The sequence below is a fragment of the Caenorhabditis briggsae genome (genome assembly GCF_000004555.2).
Source record: "Caenorhabditis briggsae complete genome, chrII, whole genome shotgun sequence".
Classification (NCBI taxonomy): Eukaryota; Metazoa; Nematoda; class Chromadorea; order Rhabditida; family Rhabditidae; genus Caenorhabditis; species Caenorhabditis briggsae.
In genome coordinates, this window is record NC_013486.2 from 7,811,144 (window position 1) to 7,830,260 (window position 19,117).

The window sequence follows — 19,117 nt, forward strand, 5'->3', positions numbered from 1 at the left end:
AACTTGCAGATTAGCGAAAAAAAAAGAAAACTGTCGTTTGCGCGTAAAGCATGATTCATCCAATAGTGCAAACACCACCTCGTTCAACATTGCGGACTTGGAAGCGCGCCAAATCCATTCAAACACGTGCATTCATCTTTCATTATCTCACAGCAACGTTGGTAACTGAAGCAGTCTTCTCGTTGATTTCATTCAGGTGTGCTCAAAATGCACATTAAATCCATCCAATTGGATGGCTTTAAATCGTACCAGAAGCACACCGAAATCGCCCCTTTCTCACCGCAATTCAATGCGATCACAGGTATGTAATATTTTTAAAAATTTGTTTTGTTAAAAGCTTCCTGCTAAATCTAATGATCAGTTTCCAACATAATTTTCTCAGGATACAATGGAAGTGGAAAGTCTAACGTTCTCGATTCAATTTGTTTTCTCCTTGGAATCAGCAAACTGGACAACATTCGAGCAAGTGAGTTATTTTTGATTCGTTTAATTTTTAAGGTTCACCTGTATGCTTAGGTTATTCAACTTCTACTTAGAAAATAGTATTGATTGGTTATAATTATTTTCACATCCCTCTTTATTACTTTCTTTCAATATTTCCAGTAGCTCAAAACTAAATATCTTGTCAAACTTTATTTTCCCTTGTTGTCTTCATTGCTCTTATGACATCTTCCTTTGTTGAGATTCTTTGCCCTAGTATAGCATCGATAGGTGCGAGGCTGGGATTAAGCGCCAGAGTCGCGCTATTTCCATGGTGAATCATATGCAAAGGGCTTGATATTGTGAGTGATAGTGCAGATAACTGGCGTAGTGCATGTGAATGCGTTGAACACAACAATGAGACACTACATTGTTAGCATAGAAAGTGAGTGAGGCAAGTGGATTTTTGAGCTCAATCACAGGGAGAAGTTGCGAAAAGTTTGCGTTATAAATTCACTAGTTAAACCAAAGTCTGTGCTACTTATAGCAGGTTAAACAACTGACCGATTCTTTCAGAGTCAATGAACGAGTTGATTTCCCATGGAGGCTCGAAGGCAGTTGTGCAGATTCGTTTCGACAACAGAGACAAAAAGCAATCTCCGTTTGGAATGGACCATTTGGACGAGCTTGTAGTTCAAAGACACATTACTGCGCTTCCGACCGGAAAAAGCTGTTACACCGGATATACGTTGAACGGACATTCTGCAACCACCCAACGGATGATTGACTTCTTCCGTGGCGTCGGACTCAACGTCAACAACCCACATTTCTTGATCATGCAAGGTCGCATCACGACAGTATTGAACATGAAGCCAGAAGAAATTCTCGGTATGGTTGAAGAAGCAGCAGGAACCAAAATGTATGATCAGAAAAGAAAAGAGGCCGAAAAGACTCTGTTTCTCAAGGAAGCAAAGCTCAAGGAGATTGACCGAATTTTCGAAGGAAGTATCGATCCGCGCATGGAAAAATTCCGGGAAGATCGGAAGAACATGGTGGAAGTGACACGTCTTGCAAAACTGAAAGAGAATTCTCAACGGAAACTGGGAGCATTTGAATACCATCAATCTGTGGAGCTCAGCAAAAGAGATATGGAACACATGGAATTGGTATCCAATGAAGCCCAAGAGCTTAATCAACGGATTGAACAAGTGGTTGCTGAAATCGGAAAAAAGGGAGACGAACAACAAAATCTGATTGCTCTTCGTGACAATCCGGCAATGGAAACTGATTTATCACTTGAAAACAAGACAAAACAGGAGATTTCTCTTAAATTGGAGCAGGAGAAAAGAGGAGTTGAGGAAGGAATCGTCCGACTAAAAAGCGAAATTGAGCGGACCATTCGACGCATTGAAAATGATGAAAAAGTTCTCGGCTCAAAGCAGGTTGAATTGGAAAACATCAAAAACGACAAAGGCGAAGATATTGACTCCCATGAAGAGAATAAAGCGGTATTAATGTTTCACTTGTTCGTAATCATAATTATACATTTACAGCTTATCACTAAACTCCGCGGTGAGCTCGAAGGAATGTCAAGAGGAACCGTTACGAATGACAAAGGAGAACACGTTTCTCTTGAAACATATATCCAAGAAACTAGAGCACAAGCAGCAGATTTGGACACCAAGGTCAAAACTGCGAATAATCGGTAAAAAATGTACAGAAAAGAAAAATATAAAGAACTGTTTCCAGCCGAGATCGTATTCAAGCAAACCTCAACAGAGCAATGGACAAACTCGCAAGTCTAGCTTCGAAAAGCGGAACAGATCAAACTGCCCTCGCTGAACTTACTAAAGCCGTATGTTTAGTTCTGATTCAAATCGGAACCAAGTCCTTATCTTCCAGGTCGAAAAGATCACTCAGCAAGTTCAAAGCCTCGGTTACAATGCTGATGAAGATGTTCAACGTCGTGAGAGGGAACAAGAAATTACTGACAGGATTCATCAATTAAAGCGTGTCAATGACAACATTCTGAACAATGTTTGGTTGGTGTGAGATCATGGTTCCCAAAAAAGTCAATATTTTTCAGTGGTGGTCGTTATGCAATGAATTTTGTCGATCCACCAGTTCCCTGGTTCAATTACGAAAGAGATGTTGAAGGCTTGGTCCTTCATCTGATTAGACTCAAACCTCAGTACAAGGATTACGCCATGGCGGTTGATGTTGCTCTTTCAGGAGCGGTTTGTTTTTTTTTTCATTTCAAGCCAGCTATATCTATATAACACCATAAATGCGACAGGAGAAAAAGTTAGATACAGATCTGAACGTGTTGAATAGGAGAATTTGAGAATCGAGACTAGTTCATAGTTCTCGCAGCGATGGGGTGATGTATCCAGTCTGTGGCTCGCGGAAGAAGACGTATTCTGTGTAGTGCGCCCAGCGTTGTTCCTCGTAATCTCCACAATTTCGGTGGTTCATGAGCTCCTGTAAAAACACCCTTGTCATCATTCTTTTTCAAATTTTTCAAGTGCTCTACACAGAAGCTAGCTAGTACTCACAGTTTGATTGATATTTCCCATATTACTTGTGAGAATAGGATGGTTTGCGGCAGCAAGCCCGTTTGCTCCTGAACAGCAGGTAGCAACGAGCTTGAATCCCTTCTCGGCCATCAAATCGCACGCCTGAAAGAGAAAACATAACATTGAAAGGATATGCGAATTAATTTTCCTTTCGATTGGTGCAGTTACCCAAGACATAATGAAAGAACATATACTCACCCGCTCAAGACATTGATGCTTTAAATAAAGACGAGAAGTGTATCTCTCTCCGTCATCTGGACCTCCTGGGTCACGGCTCTCGTTCAAAGTATCAGCAAACACCTCTCGACACAACGTCGCGCGCCCGCATACTAAGATCCTATGAAGTTTTCTGAACTTCACATCAGCTTGTCCGTCTCGACCGAAAGCGAAAGTGCCACGGTATCCAAGAGTGATGTAGCCGCCTGTAAATGTAGTCAGATAGATTCAAACTGACGACACTCATTGATGAATTTTTATAGTCAATAATCGTGCGATTCTTGATTGTTTTCGCTGAGAAAATTATTTTTCAACCATGGGACACCGCCCACATGAATTAGGACATTTTGTCGATGCATCATGCATGGAAAATCGAAAACAAACAAACGCACCAGTCTCCGCTCCAGACGTAGCGTACCCATTGGCGGTCCGTGGGCGAGGGGAAATTGATGTAGCCGTTGAAAGAAGGGCTGAGAATCGCTCGAGACGATAAAAGTCAGCTTCGTCCCTCAAACGAGCTATTTCACGAAACTGCTCAGGCAACGATAGTTTGTCAGTTCGCAAGAAATGTAGAATGTAAGCAAATAGTGGTCCATCGCGATCAATGAAGAGAGTTCCATCTGGCATCGAAACGACATTAACTTTCTCATCATCCGTTAGCGATCCGGATGCAAGGTCGGAAAGCAATGTATCTGTTTCCTTGCTCAATGTGCTCCGTGTGGTTGTGTAGACTGAGCCACCCACATTAAGAGTTATCACATTTTCACTTGACGTCATATCTGAAACTGTAAATATGAAATGGTAGTGAATGTATGTAGACAGAGAAAGTATGTTAGAAAATAGATTGGAAATAGAATACATTTTTGTGGTCTTCTCGCTTCATGTTGTCTTCTTGCTCGTCTTTCCTCTTTTGATTTCGGGTGTTACAAAGTGCGCTAATTTGGTGTCGAGAGCTCAGTGAAAGGACATGACAAAAATAAAAATCGAATGTACAATAGACACGATTAGAAGACTAGTCGAACGTGTTTAGAAAGCGCGCGGAAGGAAATGAAGAAACCAGAGGAAGCTGAGAACCAGACGGCTATAAATCCCATTCTGAATAGAGATAACTCGGCGTGTTGCACGACGACGATAACAGAATGTGAAAGAAAGAAGAATACGGCTTTTTTCGCCAATACAAAACATGACTAATGTGAAAGCGTTGGCATGAATTTTTGGAAAAGAGCCCTCTTGAACACGACGAATATATGTCTTCCTGCTCAATTGGTCGTAGCCTCTCTCCCATTGCGCAAAACACGATAGACAAATGAACAAGCTATGTGGAAGGGATGATTGATAATAGAAGGCGCAGTCGTCCGTGGCTTTGAGGAATCAAGAAAGAATGTCGGCCCCTAGTGGTCGGATGAAACGCCGAGGTGCAAAAGAGGCAGAGGGCGGGGCGCGCCGGAAAAGTCACGTTTCGACGAAAGTTGAGTTGAGTGCCTCCGAAGTGACGGACGTCCGTGTCGAACCGAAAACCTTCTCTTCTACTGCGTCCGAAACGACAAAGCTGTCAGTAGCATTGAGACTTCTGGAAAAAAAAAACAGCCATTTCAGTACGAGAGCGAAAGAAGAAGAAGCTCTCTGTCTTTCTCTCCTCCCATTGCCTCTTCCAGAGCTATAATTTACAGACCAATGATCGCCTCAGGCAGAGGTGAATGAATGAATCAACCGGTTACTGGAGGCAGACAAACTCGTTGTTTTTTCATTTTTTTCAATATTAAATGAGCATTGGGCGTAGAAAAAGTATCTGATGACACGAGAGATAATTGTAAAGAGAAGTATAACTTTCCGGACATTGATGTTCACATCGGAAAGTTTTCAATTATTAATCTAGTTTTGCAAGGGAGGTGAGAGCTGAAGACGAGGTCCGCATTTCTTCGAAACTGCTTATTCTTTGATGGAATATCCTATTTCATCGTCGAAGTTGGGCAGACACCATCATGATAGCTAGAAAAAGGAGAGAGAAAAGCGTTTTGCGAGTTTCGAAAAACGTTAACTTTGGCATTACATGGCTTCTAGCATCAGGCTTATTTCGAATTAGATTGTTCTTAAGCAATACGACTTGCATTCTGAGGACGCTTAATCGAAGTCAGAAAATTCTAAAAGAGCATCGCATCACCGATAGAGGATAGAATAAACCGCTAGCCAGATGGGGAGTGAAAATACGACTATGCTTCCTGCTGCTTCTCTCGTTTTCTTTATTTTAGTTTTTGTCGTAGTCGTTGCCGTTGCCGTTTTTGAAGCGCTGATGGAGAGAAAGGCACCGGCTGACAATCACCAACCGACCGGCTGCGGTGCCCAGGTTTTGATGGAAGAATGAAGAAAACGAGCGAAAATGAAAAGAAAAGAGGCGTAGAGTTAGATTCGGGTGCAGTTGGAAGGAGTGGGGACAAGGGGGATTAATTAGAAAAAGGGGACTGGCAGAAGACTATGGGACGTCTGAGAAAAAACCAACAAATGAGACAGAAAAGAAAACAGCGCTTGAAGTGTACATATGGGAGCAGTCACAATATTATTTTAGGGAAAAAACTGTTTAAAATGAACAGATCCGTTCCATAATCATGATTTATATATTTCAGTACACCAACGTTGTAGTTCGCAACCAAGATGTCGCCCGGGTCTTGATTGAAAGCCAATGTCTACCCGGACGTCGAACCTTGATTCCAATCTCAGAGAACCACCGAAACAACAGATACACGATCATCAACGATCAATCACTTCAAAGAGCTCAAAGAGTTGTAAGTTTTTGCAGATCATATTCAAGAGGTCTTTTTCAGCGGTACGAAAAGTATCTCGGTAGCTAAAACGAGGCAGAGAAAATAGAAATTTCGATTGGGTCTCTTAAGCTTCTTTCCGTGTACGCGAAAGAGCAGTAGTCGTCGTTTTAAAGCGTTGTTTGTTCGAAGATAGAGCCGACGGTGGTATGAGTGTGCGTGCATGTTGGAGAGAAAGGTTTTTGATTAAAAAGGGGCGAGAGAAATGAATACGAACCACAAACTGATTTTTACTCGAATTGCTCGATTGAGAAAATAAATGTGGATTAGATGGTGTGAGCGAGAAGAGTTCGCATTCAGTATATATGAGGCGTAGCCAGGCCATGACAAAGCAGCACGAAGCGTAGGAACCAAAACATATTTCCAATCCGTATTCCTCCTTTGCTTTCTGCCTGCATTCATTAAAACGAAAGTTGTGCAAAAAACAATATATATCTGAACTGGATGAGTATCATTTTCTTAGAGAATCTTTTGAACGCGATAAGTTTTATTTCGGCAGCAGTGGGATACAGAATACACATCCATGTTCGTTTCTTGGGTAGGTGAACCAAAAAATGAGGAAAAAAGACAAAAAGTGACAATAAGGCATCAGAAAAACAACAACATAGGAAAAAAAAAGAAGACTAAAGAAAGGAAGACTATTGGGCGAAGAAGGATGCACACTCAGATACCCACATTCACGGAAAAATGCGACAACGAATGGGAAGAAGAAAAGAAAATAAAAACTAAGTTAGCGAAATGAGAAGGAAAGAAAGAAAACGGCTGGCTCTGACAACATACTACTTGAACACAGACTCCTTTCGAAATAGTACGTCTTCATAGGAGATGGATACGCTCAATAGAATATCCGCTCCTCTCATTTTGTTTTTGTGCGGCTGTGTGTTAGTTAACAGGAGTACAAGGAATGGAATCTAGTTATCCTAGGCTCGGAAATAGGAGAAGTGGAAACCGTGTTCATAGTCTAATGAATCAAAACTAGTAAAACGCACGTCGCCTCGCCTCCTTGCCGCAGTTGAATTTTCTTCTCCTACAAGCTTCGGGCATCTCAGCGGTGAGCACTGAACTGTGTTCGACCAAGGAACGCAGACTTATTCTGCTGTGCTCACTCAAACTGAATTCGTTGTGGAGTAGTTTACGACTGCATCGTTCCAGATTCAATAGACCACTTATTTGTTGCCCAGATATATTGTCTATCGACTAAGAAACGGCGCGAAAAAAATGAATAATTGTCAGAAGAATGGTGCGTCCCTAGAGAAAGTAGAAATTGTGGTGTGCGTGCATTTGCTAAACATCATCTTTTTGCCGAACCGATGCAAAGTTTGGAAAACTGAGGAGAGCGGCCAGAAAAAAGGAATATTTGAGAGGGAGATGTCGATAGACGCGCGCGCGAGTGTGTGAGCGAATATAAATTTAGGAAAATGACATTTCCATATGTTGTGCTCTTTTGTCAGATCCTGGATGCCTCCTGCAAACTTTATCTTTTTCCAATTGAGCATTGACAATTTGGATAAAGGGGAAATAGAAGACATCACTTGTTGCGGGTAGAAAAAGGAAGAGAATGCATTTAGGAACCTAATCGTCAACGTTAATTGCGAGCGACTTTCATCCAGGACTTGTTTTCTTACTGAAGCTTATACTATCAGAGTTAAATATTCAAGAGAAAACCGAGGAGCTATGAAGTCATGGAAAGTGAATTTTTTTCAGGCTGAGAAATACCATGAAAACGTAGTAAGACTTCTGGATATGATTGAATACCCGGAGTGCGTCGGCAATACTTTCAAGGCCATGTGTGGACAGGTAAACTTTCTTCGTCATAGAAAATCCAAGTTGAACGGCGGCTTTTTCAGATTATCGTGGTTGATAGCTTGGATTGTGCCAGAGAAGTCGCCTATACAGACGGAGTAAAATCACGAACTCTCACAAAGCGAGGTGACGACGTTAGACCTACAGGAGTGATGTCCGGAGGAGTCAGTGAGCATTCAAAAACGCCGATTATCAACGCGGTGTCTGGAATCCATAAACAGCTGGACGAAATCAAGGCTTTGAGGGTGGAACTGACTGACATCAGGAAATACATTTCTGCAACTGAAAGCAAACATACAAAATATAAGGAGTTGAATTCGAAGCTTCAGGAGTCTGAACGAAGATTGGCTGTGTACCAGAGTAACATGAAAACCTCGCAGGCAGGAATGGTTCAACAGGACATTGATAATCTCAAGAACGAAATCGAACCAGTTGATGCAGAGATCGCAGATGCTTCTCTAAAACTTGCAGCTCTTCAAAAGAAAATCACCGATCTTGAATCAAAGAAGCATAATGACACGCAACTGAGGGAGAAACGGAAGGCCGAGATTTGTAAACAGCTCAAAGAAATCGAAGCTCGCACTGCAGCTAACAACGACAACGCTGCGAAAGCGAGGAGAGCGGTTCTTCAAATACAGTATGTTGTACAATTCTTTCAATTCGAAATGTTATAATTTTTCAGAGCTGCCGTTGACGAGCTTCGCAACACTATCAACAACGAGAAGACACAATGTGAAAAGAAACAAGAGGAACTTCGCGAGTTGGAAGAAAGCCTGCCTGCAGCTGAGGCAGCGTATGAGGCAGCGTCTAAGGAGCATAAGGAAGTTTCAGCAAAGTTGCACGCTCTGAAAACTGAGCAACGAACGATCGTAGATCGTCTTGCAAAAGTTGCTAAAGATATAACTATGATGCGCAAAGAGGAGGCTAAGCTTGTAAGTTGAACACTACTTTTTCATATGTATAAATATCCCCTTTTCAGAAAAGCAAGATCGAAGACAAAGAAAAAGAAGTCGTACGATTGAAGGAGTCTGAGCTTGCACATAAAAAGTTTGCTGCCTCACTGCTCAAGAAATGCGAATGGCTAGTTGATGAGCAAGCTCATTTCAATAAGAAGGGAGGTATTTACGATTTCGATGGGTACACAGCCAACAAAGGAAATACTGAAGTAAAAGAATATACTGAAAAGATTGAAAAACTTGAAAGATCTCTCTGCATGAAGAACGTGTCTAATTTGGATACATGTGAAGCAAAAGTGAGTTTGGCTTTATTAACTCTCCACATGATGAAGGTTCAACTATTTACATACGCTGAAAATTACAGGTCATGGACATCAAAAACAAGCGAGCAAAACTAACGGAAGACTTCAACATTTTGAAGAAAACAATCGCCGTCCTCGACAGAAAGAAAACGGACGAGATACATAGAGCGCATGAGTCTGTCAATGCGGTGAGTGTTGCGTGGTGGAGGGGTAGTGGGCGCGCGCGCCGCGCGAGCACCCACTGGTTCGAGGTCAGCAGCTGTCAATGATGTCCTAATCTACGATTTAATTCGAATTGATGTGAGATGAATCACTGAAAACTGAGACATTTTGCTCTCCTCCATTGACAAACAATTAGATCATCTTTATATAGTTGTATCATATTTTTTCCAGGACTTTGGAAAGATTTTCCACTGCTTGCTTCCTGATGCCTCAGCGGAACTTGTTCCACCAGAAGGCAAAACTGTCTGCGATGGTCTCGAAGTTAAGGTTGCTTTCAACGGTGTCGTGAAGGACAGCCTTCATGAGCTCTCCGGAGGACAACGCTCTCTTGTTGCACTCTCCTTGATCTTGGCCATGCTAAAATTCAAGCCAGCACCTCTGTATATTCTTGACGAGGTGGATGCTGCTCTTGATCTGTCCCACACTGCTAACATTGGTAAAATGATCAAAGCTCACTTCAGAGACAGTCAGGTATTTACTCGGTCACCCGTCGAAACAGCACAACCAGAATGTGTTTTTTTTTAGTTCATCATTGTATCCTTGAAACAAGGAATGTTCTCCAACGCCGATGCTCTGTTCCAAACTCACTTCGCTGACGGTCACTCTTCATGCACTCTTATGTCAGGAGCGGAACTGAAAAAGCTCCAAACTGATAAGAAGTTGGCCGCTCAAGCTACCGAAGTGGCTGAAGCCGAGAAAGAAGCAACAAAGAAACCATCTAAGAAATCGGCCAAGAAAGCAGTTCAGAACACTGATGATGAGATGGAGTAACCCATAAATGATCTCCCAATATAAATTGCCTGCACACATGTTTATCTATTTATCAACCATGCTATTTATTCGTTTTTCTTCTATATATCAAGTTTGCGTTTCATACGCAATCTAAAATTATCACCTACTTATTTTCTCACTTAAGCTCTTACTTTCATTTACCCTCCCCCCTTCCCATGTTTTATCTCTCCCCTTTCCAAGTTTTAAGAATCTCATATTTTCCCACTATGTAGCTTGTGACAAAATAAAGCAGTCAAATGAAATAATTTATGTGACATGATTAAAGCCAATTTTCAGACAAGCGTTTTTTACATAAACAAAATACGAACATGGTTGAGTGGCAAGGGCAACAATAAGAATGAAAGGCAACTTGAGAAGAAAAAGCGATGTTTTGAGATGGAATGAATGAGACAATTGATTTTGGATAATACTCGGAATAGGCATAAATACATGATTTCAGACCAAAGATAATTTCAGACGAAGTTCGTGGTAGTTGTGGTGGTTGTCGTGGTTGTAGTTGTCGTTGTGGTATGAGCAGCGGTGATCCTGCAAGAAGATAAAATATTATTAGTTACTTATTCCAGAATAAATCTCACTTTGAAGTGCGATCTCCTTCGATTACAACCTGAACGAGACCCTTGATTTGTCCATTTGGTGCAGCTCTAAACAGAAGCATCACGATCTTTGTGCATGCGATTGTCAGAATTGCACACGTCACCTGAAAGTTGATAGTTTTCAGTTGTGCTCGATGTTCTCGTTAGGGATCAATTATCTAACTGCTTCTCGAATTACCGTGAGAATTGCGTAGACAATGATGAGACGGACACTGAAACGAAGGGAATCGATGAAACCAATGAGGACAATGAGAGTGGAAATTGCCATTCCGATGCAACCGGCGGCAGATGTCAAGAAGACCTTAAATTTTGAAAATGTTAAAGGGACCCATGAAAAACAAAACTCACTAAAAAAGTTGCCGGAATGAAGAGAGCTCTTCCGAAAATGACAAACACGCGACGGTGGAGTCCGAAGACGTGGATGAAATTTTGAACAACACTACAGACAAGCAGAAGGGAAAGCACGAACAGAACGAAGGAGGTTCCTTCGTAGAGAAAAGGTGCAAAGTAGAAGACGATCAGAGAGATTAGAGAGAATAACTGAAAAAAGTGAACATAATTGAAAGCAACTATGTTATCTTTCAAACCGTTTGAGCTCCCATCAAGATACCGAAGGGCCATTGCACAAAGAATCGAAAATCGGCGTTGGTTCGGACGGATTCCATTGCTGCAAACTGGTTGCGAAATGAGTCATTTGCCTCTTGTTGTGTTTATTCAAATTGTAAACAAGCTCTGGGAGAAGATATGAAAACGAGAGAGACAATATCAAAAAGAGGCGATATGTTGAAGAGAAAGTCAAATAATTTATTTTACAGGGAAAAAAACAGATTTTTATAAAATTAGAGAAGAGAGCCCGTCTGACGGCGTTGAGATGCGCGTCAGTAAACCATGACAGAGATCAGTACGTGCATAATGACTAAAATTGTCAACTAGAACCCAGAGATTAGATATTATCACAGTTTGAAAAGTGGTTTTCCGGAATTGTTTTTTGAAACAAAGAAACAAAGAGAAAATAGATACAGTAAATCATCTATACATTTTAACTACATAAAAATTTTCCTATAGGAGTATTCTATTCCAAATTGTACCCATTCGGTTGACGGACCAGTACTCGTTGATTCGTGTCAATTGATGGTTCGTCGATGGCTGCTCCACGAAGCATTCTAGCTTTTGCAGTTCTTAATTCAATCGCGTGCAGCTCTTGATTGCGCTTCTCTTGTGCTTCGATTGCGCGGATTTCTCTGAAAATATTTATTTGTGTGAAAGAAGAATAAGGAAAAATACGAAATACTTACAATTCCAATTTTTCGTTCAGCAATTCGGTATGGCGAATATCAACTTCCAGCTTTCGAAGTGTCAGTGCTTCTTTCCTTTGCTCATAAGAAGACGTCACCGATGAAGAGCCAGGACTTCTATAAACGCGTATTATTCTATCTTTGATTATTTGAAAATAATCCTACTTTTCTGATTCAACTCTCGACCGTTTCGCTGCTGGTGGTTGTATTGGTATAGTGGTGGTGATTTGGGGAGGTGAAGACGTGGAAGATGTAATGGCATAAACCGACGGAGCTGTTGCTGACCTATTTTGAATCCTTCTGAACTTGCGTCTATATAGTAATGGCGCAATCAAGTGGTAGTCTTACTTGGAAATTGGAGATTTCGTTAGTGCTCGAGCTTGTTGGATAGCCGCATCTACAGATAAACTCGGTGACACCTGGGTTGCCTTAATGTAGTCTAGAATATTTTCAGCGGTATTTGAAACAGCAACAGGGGCGATAGGTACTGGAATCGAGAGTGTAGTGTTTGCGGATATATCTTCAATTTTAGAAATTGCCAATTTCTCATCTTTAAATGAATCGAAGCTCTGCATATCCTGGAAAAGAACTTCAGATCCTACTGAACCAGAATGAAATCTACGAACCTGGTTGTCAGTACTCTCCTGATTCACAGAACTAAGTATTAGAGATCGCCATATGTCGACACTATCTGTCGATTGCTGAGAAGTGTGTGAATTTGTGGATCCTTGAGACATCAAGGTATTAGTTGCTTGACTGAATGCGTTTGCTAGTGCTGTTGTTGATATTATCTCCAGTACGATTTTGTCAAGTTCACTGAAAAATCAGAATCAAAAACTAGTTCATCTCCCAGTTTGACGTCATCTACTCACCCCAACTTGCCTCCTGGCCTCGTTGAGTTTTCATTTCGCGACAATGCATGCCTTCTAACATACTGCCAGTCGTGGTCTCGTAACCTAGCCCATGGTTTCCCTCTGTAGCTTTCCAGATTTGCAGACTCCACTTCAGCAGCAACTCGTTTCCATGAATCTTCTTTTGAACGGGGGGTTATCTGAAGTTTTCATACAATTTCCAGGTTTAGAGAGATATTATTGCTGTTTGAAAATGTGGGACTTAGAGAGCAGTCTAAATACGGTAGAGATATCGAAGCGGCGACACGAAACAACACGCAAACGATGGAGACACAGAGAAATGTTTTGTATATCTCTCTGCGCCTCAAGCTTCACTTTCTCGTACAACGATAATACCAATTTCCCTTTCCATAGTTACAAGAGTAAAAATATTTGAAATTTCTCACCTCGTGCCCATCACAATCCCCAAAAAGCGAACTTTTGTGCTTGAGAACAATTTTAACGAATTCGATTTTCTCTTGCAATTTCTTCTCTCGTGGATCTCCGACGATAAAATGACGATATGACAATTGCTGCGGCCTCCCATCTGCTGCAAGTGGCTCGCTGAGAGATGAACTCGATTAAAAACTGATGTGTGGAATTCGCATGTGACTCACGATTCTGAGTATTCGAATGACATCGAATGGTCTTCGCTCGTTGACTCGCTTGATGTGCTGAGATGGGGAAACGCTTGAGAAAGCATTGACTCTGAAAATTTTATGTGAATTGGTTTGATTTGGGAGGTCTGCATTTTTCTTCTACAAATATGAACTACTAGACATTTAACATTTGAATGGAAAACTTTAGAACTTTCTGTCAGTTTCCGATTATTAAAATATATTTACCTGGCACTTCTGACTTAACATCCACCCGTTGTTCGATACTATTCGCGGCTTCTATGGAGGATACCGCTGGAGGACTCACCACCCCGTTCATCGTCTTCACCATCGCCATCATTTGGTCCATCACTGGAAATGACAGATTTTCAGAGAATTGTTCATTCTATTTTTGCATGCTAATGAAAAACAAAAAGAAAACACCACAAAAAATCAGAGAGAAGATTTTATATCATATTTAGCAAAAGTTAGAGAAGACTTCATTCGGCGTACTTCTAATTCTTGAGAATTCTTGAGTGACCTCCGAAGACGTCACTCTTACAATTTTCAGAATTTGTTGAGAGAAGGACGATGGAGAAGAAGAAGAAGAACAGTTACCTTTACAAAGACTCAAGGAATTAGAATCACAGATGAAGAAATTATATGAGGATAAATATTAGAGAGTAGGAAACAAGAAAAAGAAGGAGGAGAAGGTGAAAGCACGTATTTGTGCTTCCGCAACGATAAAGAGCACAGGAGGCAGAGCAAAAGCTGACAGGTGACACATTGAATATGACAGTTCTTCTTGGGGTCGCCAGACAACACTCTCTTTGCTGCAAACAGACACACATACACACACACCCTCCAATACCTTCGAGATGATCATCAGAAGATGGCCATAGACAGGGGTGACGAGAATGAGAAAGAGGAGCGGCGACGAAGACAGCGGCGGTGGCGGCCAATGGACAACGATGACTACAACCACATATCAAAAAAATGGTGGCTAGGTCCTGATGAAATGGACATATTGTCTGTGGTCGGGCCTTCTTTCTTTCAGAACTCTTCTCATTTAGCGTGACAGAGACAGGACAGAATTGAGAAAGTGTGTTTCACTTGTGTCAAACGCAGACGCAGTGACAACATGCCATTAGGGAGGAAAATGGAACAGAAGTGACCCGCGAGACGCAGACGGGTTGACATTGATTGACATCCGGTGAGCTGCCATGCTGTCTCTTCTTTTCCTTTTTCTACCCACAGAAACATTGTCTTCTTTCCCCCTCTCTCTCTCTCTCATATCTTTTTCTCGTCACCAAATCTATTTCTCACATGGTCTAATAGTGACAATTGAAACGGTATAGATATGTCAAAATGACACAGAGAACTTGATTGTCTCTGATGACGTATCTATCATTAACATTGTCACTGTGACACACATTCCATTTTTACAATAACCTTCGTAGTTTTATCTTTCGGAGATGATTCGACCACGACGTTTGTGACTAATTCCTACAATTTATCAGCATCACAAATTACACAGAAACGGAGGGCATTTCTAGAGAGAAAAGACAATTAAAGAAGTGTTATGGGAACTTTCTGAGATAAATTCAGAAAAAAGAAAACTTGAATAAATAATTTTTTAATTACTGTAACTGCGTTCTCTCGTAAGAAAGGTTCCTATACACCTAATGCTCTAGAAATGATGATTTCTCAGCTAGAAGCTCTCACTAAAGAATATATTTCATATTTATTGAAAGCGAGATCATAATTCATGATAAATTACAAGATGGTTGAGGAGGAAAAGTGGTCAATATGATATGATATCATTGGATTATAAGAAAAAAAAGGTCAGATTAATTTTGAATGAATATTCAATTTTTGTTTTTATCCTCCAGAATTCCGAATATCCAAAGTCTTCTGACTGCCAACAAATTCAAAATGACGAAAGAGTAAAAATTGTGGGAAGAAGACACTATAACTCATCTCCAGTAGTCAGATGTCCTTTTTTCCATTATCTTTTTGGACTTTCTGAATACGAAAACTAAAAAAATTGATTCATTGCCCAATCCTGGACTAAAATTCACTTGAAATGTCAAAATTCCGATGTCAAAAGGATTGAATGTTATATGAATAAATGATTGACCGTTTATTATGAATTCAGATAGCGAGTAGTTCTCAGCTTCAGCTGTTTTCGCGAGAATAAAAAAAATGCACATGTCGCTTTTCAGCACTCAAAACGTCATTCAATGTTTCTTTAGTTATGCTCAAGGTTCAAAAACTCTAAATTCAAATTCTTAGAAAATTGAGATATATCGTAATCCTACGATACTCCCAACTCGGGCGGGGGTTTTGGAAGAAATCTTCCAAAAGCTGATCTTCGAAGAAAGAAAAATAATATTCGGAGAACCTGATGAGAAGAATATTCGCTTAGAGCTTTGGGGGGGGGGGATGTGGGCGACAGCAGCGAAAAAAATAAGAAGATCAAGTCAGACACCTCCATGAAACGCATATTATATCATTCTCGCGTTGCCATGGATAAATAAAAAAAAGAAGCGAAAAGAGAAATGGGTCACGAAAAGGAGCGCTGAAACTCTTGTCGAATGAGTGTGAAGGGCAATGGACGCATGAGAAAGGAAAAGAGAAATGGTGTGCAACAAAAAAGGAGAAATAAAACAGCGAATGGAACGGGAAAAATCAGAAAAAAACGACAGTGAGGAAGCAACCAACAATTCATTCAAAAACAGTTTCAACAGCAACAACGAAAAAAAATAAACAACTGAAAAGAGATCGAGGGAATACTAATTTCGCACAAGTTATCGTTTTGGTGGAGGTGGCAGACAGTCAGTGATTGTTGTGATAAGCTTCTCGAGTTCCTCTTCTGATGGAAATCGCTCTTCTGTTTCCTCGACTAATAGTTGGATCTGAGTGTTGAAAAATATACATTAATTTTGATTAATACTTTTCGATGTTTAATGGTTTTGAAAATTAGATTCAAAAATTCGCCTACATCTGTTGTGTTCGCTGGCCGCATGTTCACAACTTGAAGCGTTTCAGCGCCAGTGAGCTGAAAAATATTTTTTCGGAAAAAAGAAAGACTAACTAATCTCTTACTTTGAACGGCTCCAGTTTAGGAACAAGATCACAAATTACTGCTTCATTTTGCGTCGCAGCAGGACTAGAGTTTAGATATTTTTTAGTCTGAAAATATTATTTTCGAAAAATATTTATAATATGAATTATTTAAATACCTCATAAACAACAGTTGCGAGCATTTTACATCGATCACCGGATACTTTGTTGTCTTCTTCTTTTTTCACAGCGTTTAGGAAGGATAGAACTTCCTGATTCGTTAGCACTGTCACTCTTTGCTTTAGAACCTCCATCTGCGAATATTTTTAAAACGTTATGATACATTTTGAGAAGTGTTGACTGAAGTACAATGAAGATAACATATAAACGAACATGTTTTGAAACACGAAGAATGAACTGATTTATTTCAATCTTAATAAAATTTTCAAGGAAAAATATGTAAAAAGCATATAGACATTCAGGAAAACTGTAAAATAATATTCCTAATCTTACAACATATTTACATTGTTTTTTTTTCAAAATTATGACTGATTTAAGTGATTTAAAAAAGAAATGAAAGAAACGAAGACTGATGAAGGGCAAAAGGAATCTCTTTGTGAAAAGAACTGGAGGGAAAGAAAAACTCGTATTCGATTGGACGACTCAGCGGGGTAGTTGGGTTATAAGCAAACGTGGAAATGCGATGCCTAGCGTGAATGTAAGATTTATGGACGAATTAGCATTTTGCCAATGTTCTTGCCAGTCATCATATCGACAAATGCGTGTGGTGCAGAAGCAAGACCGTCGTAGATAGTTTCCTTCACCTGAAAAATATGAAATTTCGAGAAAATAAATCAGACTTTTCCTCACCTTGATCCTATCCTGTTGCAGCCACTCCGACAATTGAGCAATGGCTTCATCCATTTCATCTTTATATGTCAACACCAGATATCTCTCTCTTTCAATATTCCTTTCCTTCAGAATTTGAACAGTGTGGTCAGGAAGTGGAGGAGGATATGGGAGGTCAGTATTGTAGACAGCTATTTGGCCGCAGAGCACAATTCGACTATTGGGGTTCATCTAATTTCACAGTTATTCAACTTTTAATACGAATTACACCTCACCATTTCGATAACTTCATCTGAAACTCTTCCACCAACGTTATCCCAATAAATATCGACACCATCGGGTGCTAATCGATCCAATCGTTCAGATATGATCTCTGTTTTGTAGTTGATGGCAGCATCGAATCCGAATTCCTCCTTCTATAATTTTATTTTCAGAGAGTCGAATAATGAAATCGGGGAAAAAACAACCAACCAGAACTTTACATTTCTCATCCGATCCGCAGATTCCTATGATCGTCGTACATCCTTCTATCCTCGCAATCTGACCTGCTAGCGATCCACAACTTCCAGCTGCCCCTGAGACTACAATTGTTTGCGGACGGGTTCTGTCGATCTTTGCCTGCAAAAAAGTAATGATTTGGGACTCCGCGTTAAAAGAAATATGAAAAAGAAAAACCTTCTTTCGAATTCCGAGTAAAGCGGTAATACCGGAAAGCCCAGCACAGGAAAGGATGACGGATGGGGAGAAGGTTGAAGGAAGATTCACTTTGACGAGGTCAGTGCTGTCAACTACAAAATATTTGGTCCACGTCCACAGCCGAATGCACCCAGTGACTAGATCTCCCACTTGAAGAGTACTTGCAGATCCTGCTCTTTCCACTATTCCGACTCCTTCCATCCCATCGACAGGCTCCCCAATTTCGTAAGGTCCTAGATAATCAACGCCAGTCGATGTGTTCATCCGACACCTTTGTGCTGGGTCAACCGATAAAAAGAGAATTCGAACGATGCACTGCTCAGAAGTGATGTCACTTTCGGATGGAGAATCAATCGGAATGACATCGAAACAGTCGACCGTCGGAGGATTATTCTCACCTGCAAAAAAAGAACATTTCAAATTTCCTATTTCATTCGCTTTCCTCACCTGGCCTCTTCACGAACATTACCACCTTATTATCCGCCGGAAGTTGTGAGGAGGATGAGGACGACGTCATTTGCTGGCGCGCCTGAAACACCGAAATTTGCATTTTTGAATGCTATGAATATAAGAGATGATGGGGAAAATGCAACAATATGTAACCAAATTGGTGTTATTATCAGTACAAAATGCTGGCAGCAAGCAGCAAACATGTGATAAGAAACGGCAACAGTACAGAGAAGAAAAATTGAATTTCAAACTAAACTCGGTTATAAGAACGCGTCAGGTCAGAGAGAAGTACAAAGTGCACTATCGGATGAGTGTAGAGAATACGGCAAAAGTACATCTGATTGCAGAAGTTTATATTTTTATCTAACAAGACGTCATCCGAAGCTACTAACACGTGGAGCGAAACACAACATACAATATGCTTCACAGTATATGTCATCTTGAAACTACCAACTATAATTTAGAATTCCCTTCTCACATTAAGAATGAAATCTTTCAAAAAGGAAGTTTTAAACAGAACGCTAATTCTTCCGTTATTAGAGGTGAAATCCCGTGCAATTAAGAATCAGTTCGAAGACA

The 19,117-nt window shown here is 40.5% G+C and overlaps 6 protein-coding genes across 6 annotated transcripts; 1 reads left to right on the forward strand and 5 right to left on the reverse strand.

Annotated features, from left to right (window-relative positions):
• Window positions 1–207: 207 nt before the first annotated feature.
• On the forward strand, window positions 208–10,082 carry Cbr-mix-1 (the record flags this gene model as incomplete). Its single annotated transcript, XM_002631164.1, has 17 exons — window positions 208–301; window positions 383–466; window positions 997–1,928; window positions 1,974–2,125; window positions 2,170–2,275; window positions 2,323–2,462; window positions 2,507–2,657; window positions 4,809–4,905; window positions 5,462–5,556; window positions 5,834–5,992; window positions 7,733–7,825; window positions 7,876–8,468; window positions 8,514–8,763; window positions 8,811–9,083; window positions 9,152–9,277; window positions 9,483–9,782; window positions 9,837–10,082. The coding sequence occupies 17 exons, from the start codon at window positions 208–210 to the stop codon at window positions 10,080–10,082; spliced, it is 3,891 nt and encodes a 1,296-aa protein (XP_002631210.1).
• On the reverse strand, window positions 2,779–3,989 carry CBG03007 (the record flags this gene model as incomplete). The annotated part of the gene is made up of 4 exons (XM_002631165.2): window positions 2,779–2,901; window positions 2,976–3,098; window positions 3,195–3,418; window positions 3,605–3,989. The coding sequence occupies 4 exons, from the start codon at window positions 3,987–3,989 to the stop codon at window positions 2,779–2,781; spliced, it is 855 nt and encodes a 284-aa protein (XP_002631211.2).
• A 473-nt stretch (window positions 10,083–10,555) lies between the features above and the next one.
• CBG03005 lies at window positions 10,556–11,361 on the reverse strand (the record flags this gene model as incomplete). Its single annotated transcript, XM_002631163.1, has 5 exons — window positions 10,556–10,628; window positions 10,679–10,800; window positions 10,875–10,997; window positions 11,045–11,236; window positions 11,284–11,361. The coding sequence occupies 5 exons, from the start codon at window positions 11,359–11,361 to the stop codon at window positions 10,556–10,558; spliced, it is 588 nt and encodes a 195-aa protein (XP_002631209.1).
• Window positions 11,362–11,768: 407 nt separating this feature from the next.
• On the reverse strand, window positions 11,769–13,847 carry CBG03004 (the record flags this gene model as incomplete). Its single annotated transcript, XM_002631162.2, has 9 exons — window positions 11,769–11,937; window positions 11,992–12,108; window positions 12,157–12,291; window positions 12,340–12,569; window positions 12,618–12,807; window positions 12,864–13,042; window positions 13,289–13,445; window positions 13,499–13,589; window positions 13,727–13,847. The coding sequence occupies 9 exons, from the start codon at window positions 13,845–13,847 to the stop codon at window positions 11,769–11,771; spliced, it is 1,389 nt and encodes a 462-aa protein (XP_002631208.2).
• A 2,440-nt stretch (window positions 13,848–16,287) lies between these two features.
• CBG03003 lies at window positions 16,288–16,857 on the reverse strand (the record flags this gene model as incomplete). The annotated part of the gene is made up of 3 exons (XM_045242323.1): window positions 16,288–16,395; window positions 16,482–16,538; window positions 16,768–16,857. The coding sequence occupies 3 exons, from the start codon at window positions 16,855–16,857 to the stop codon at window positions 16,288–16,290; spliced, it is 255 nt and encodes an 84-aa protein (XP_045092150.1).
• A 411-nt stretch (window positions 16,858–17,268) lies between these two features.
• CBG03002 lies at window positions 17,269–18,605 on the reverse strand (the record flags this gene model as incomplete). Its single annotated transcript, XM_002631160.1, has 6 exons — window positions 17,269–17,367; window positions 17,414–17,623; window positions 17,668–17,808; window positions 17,864–18,010; window positions 18,068–18,486; window positions 18,536–18,605. The coding sequence occupies 6 exons, from the start codon at window positions 18,603–18,605 to the stop codon at window positions 17,269–17,271; spliced, it is 1,086 nt and encodes a 361-aa protein (XP_002631206.1).
• Between the last annotated feature and the right edge of the window lie 512 nt (window positions 18,606–19,117).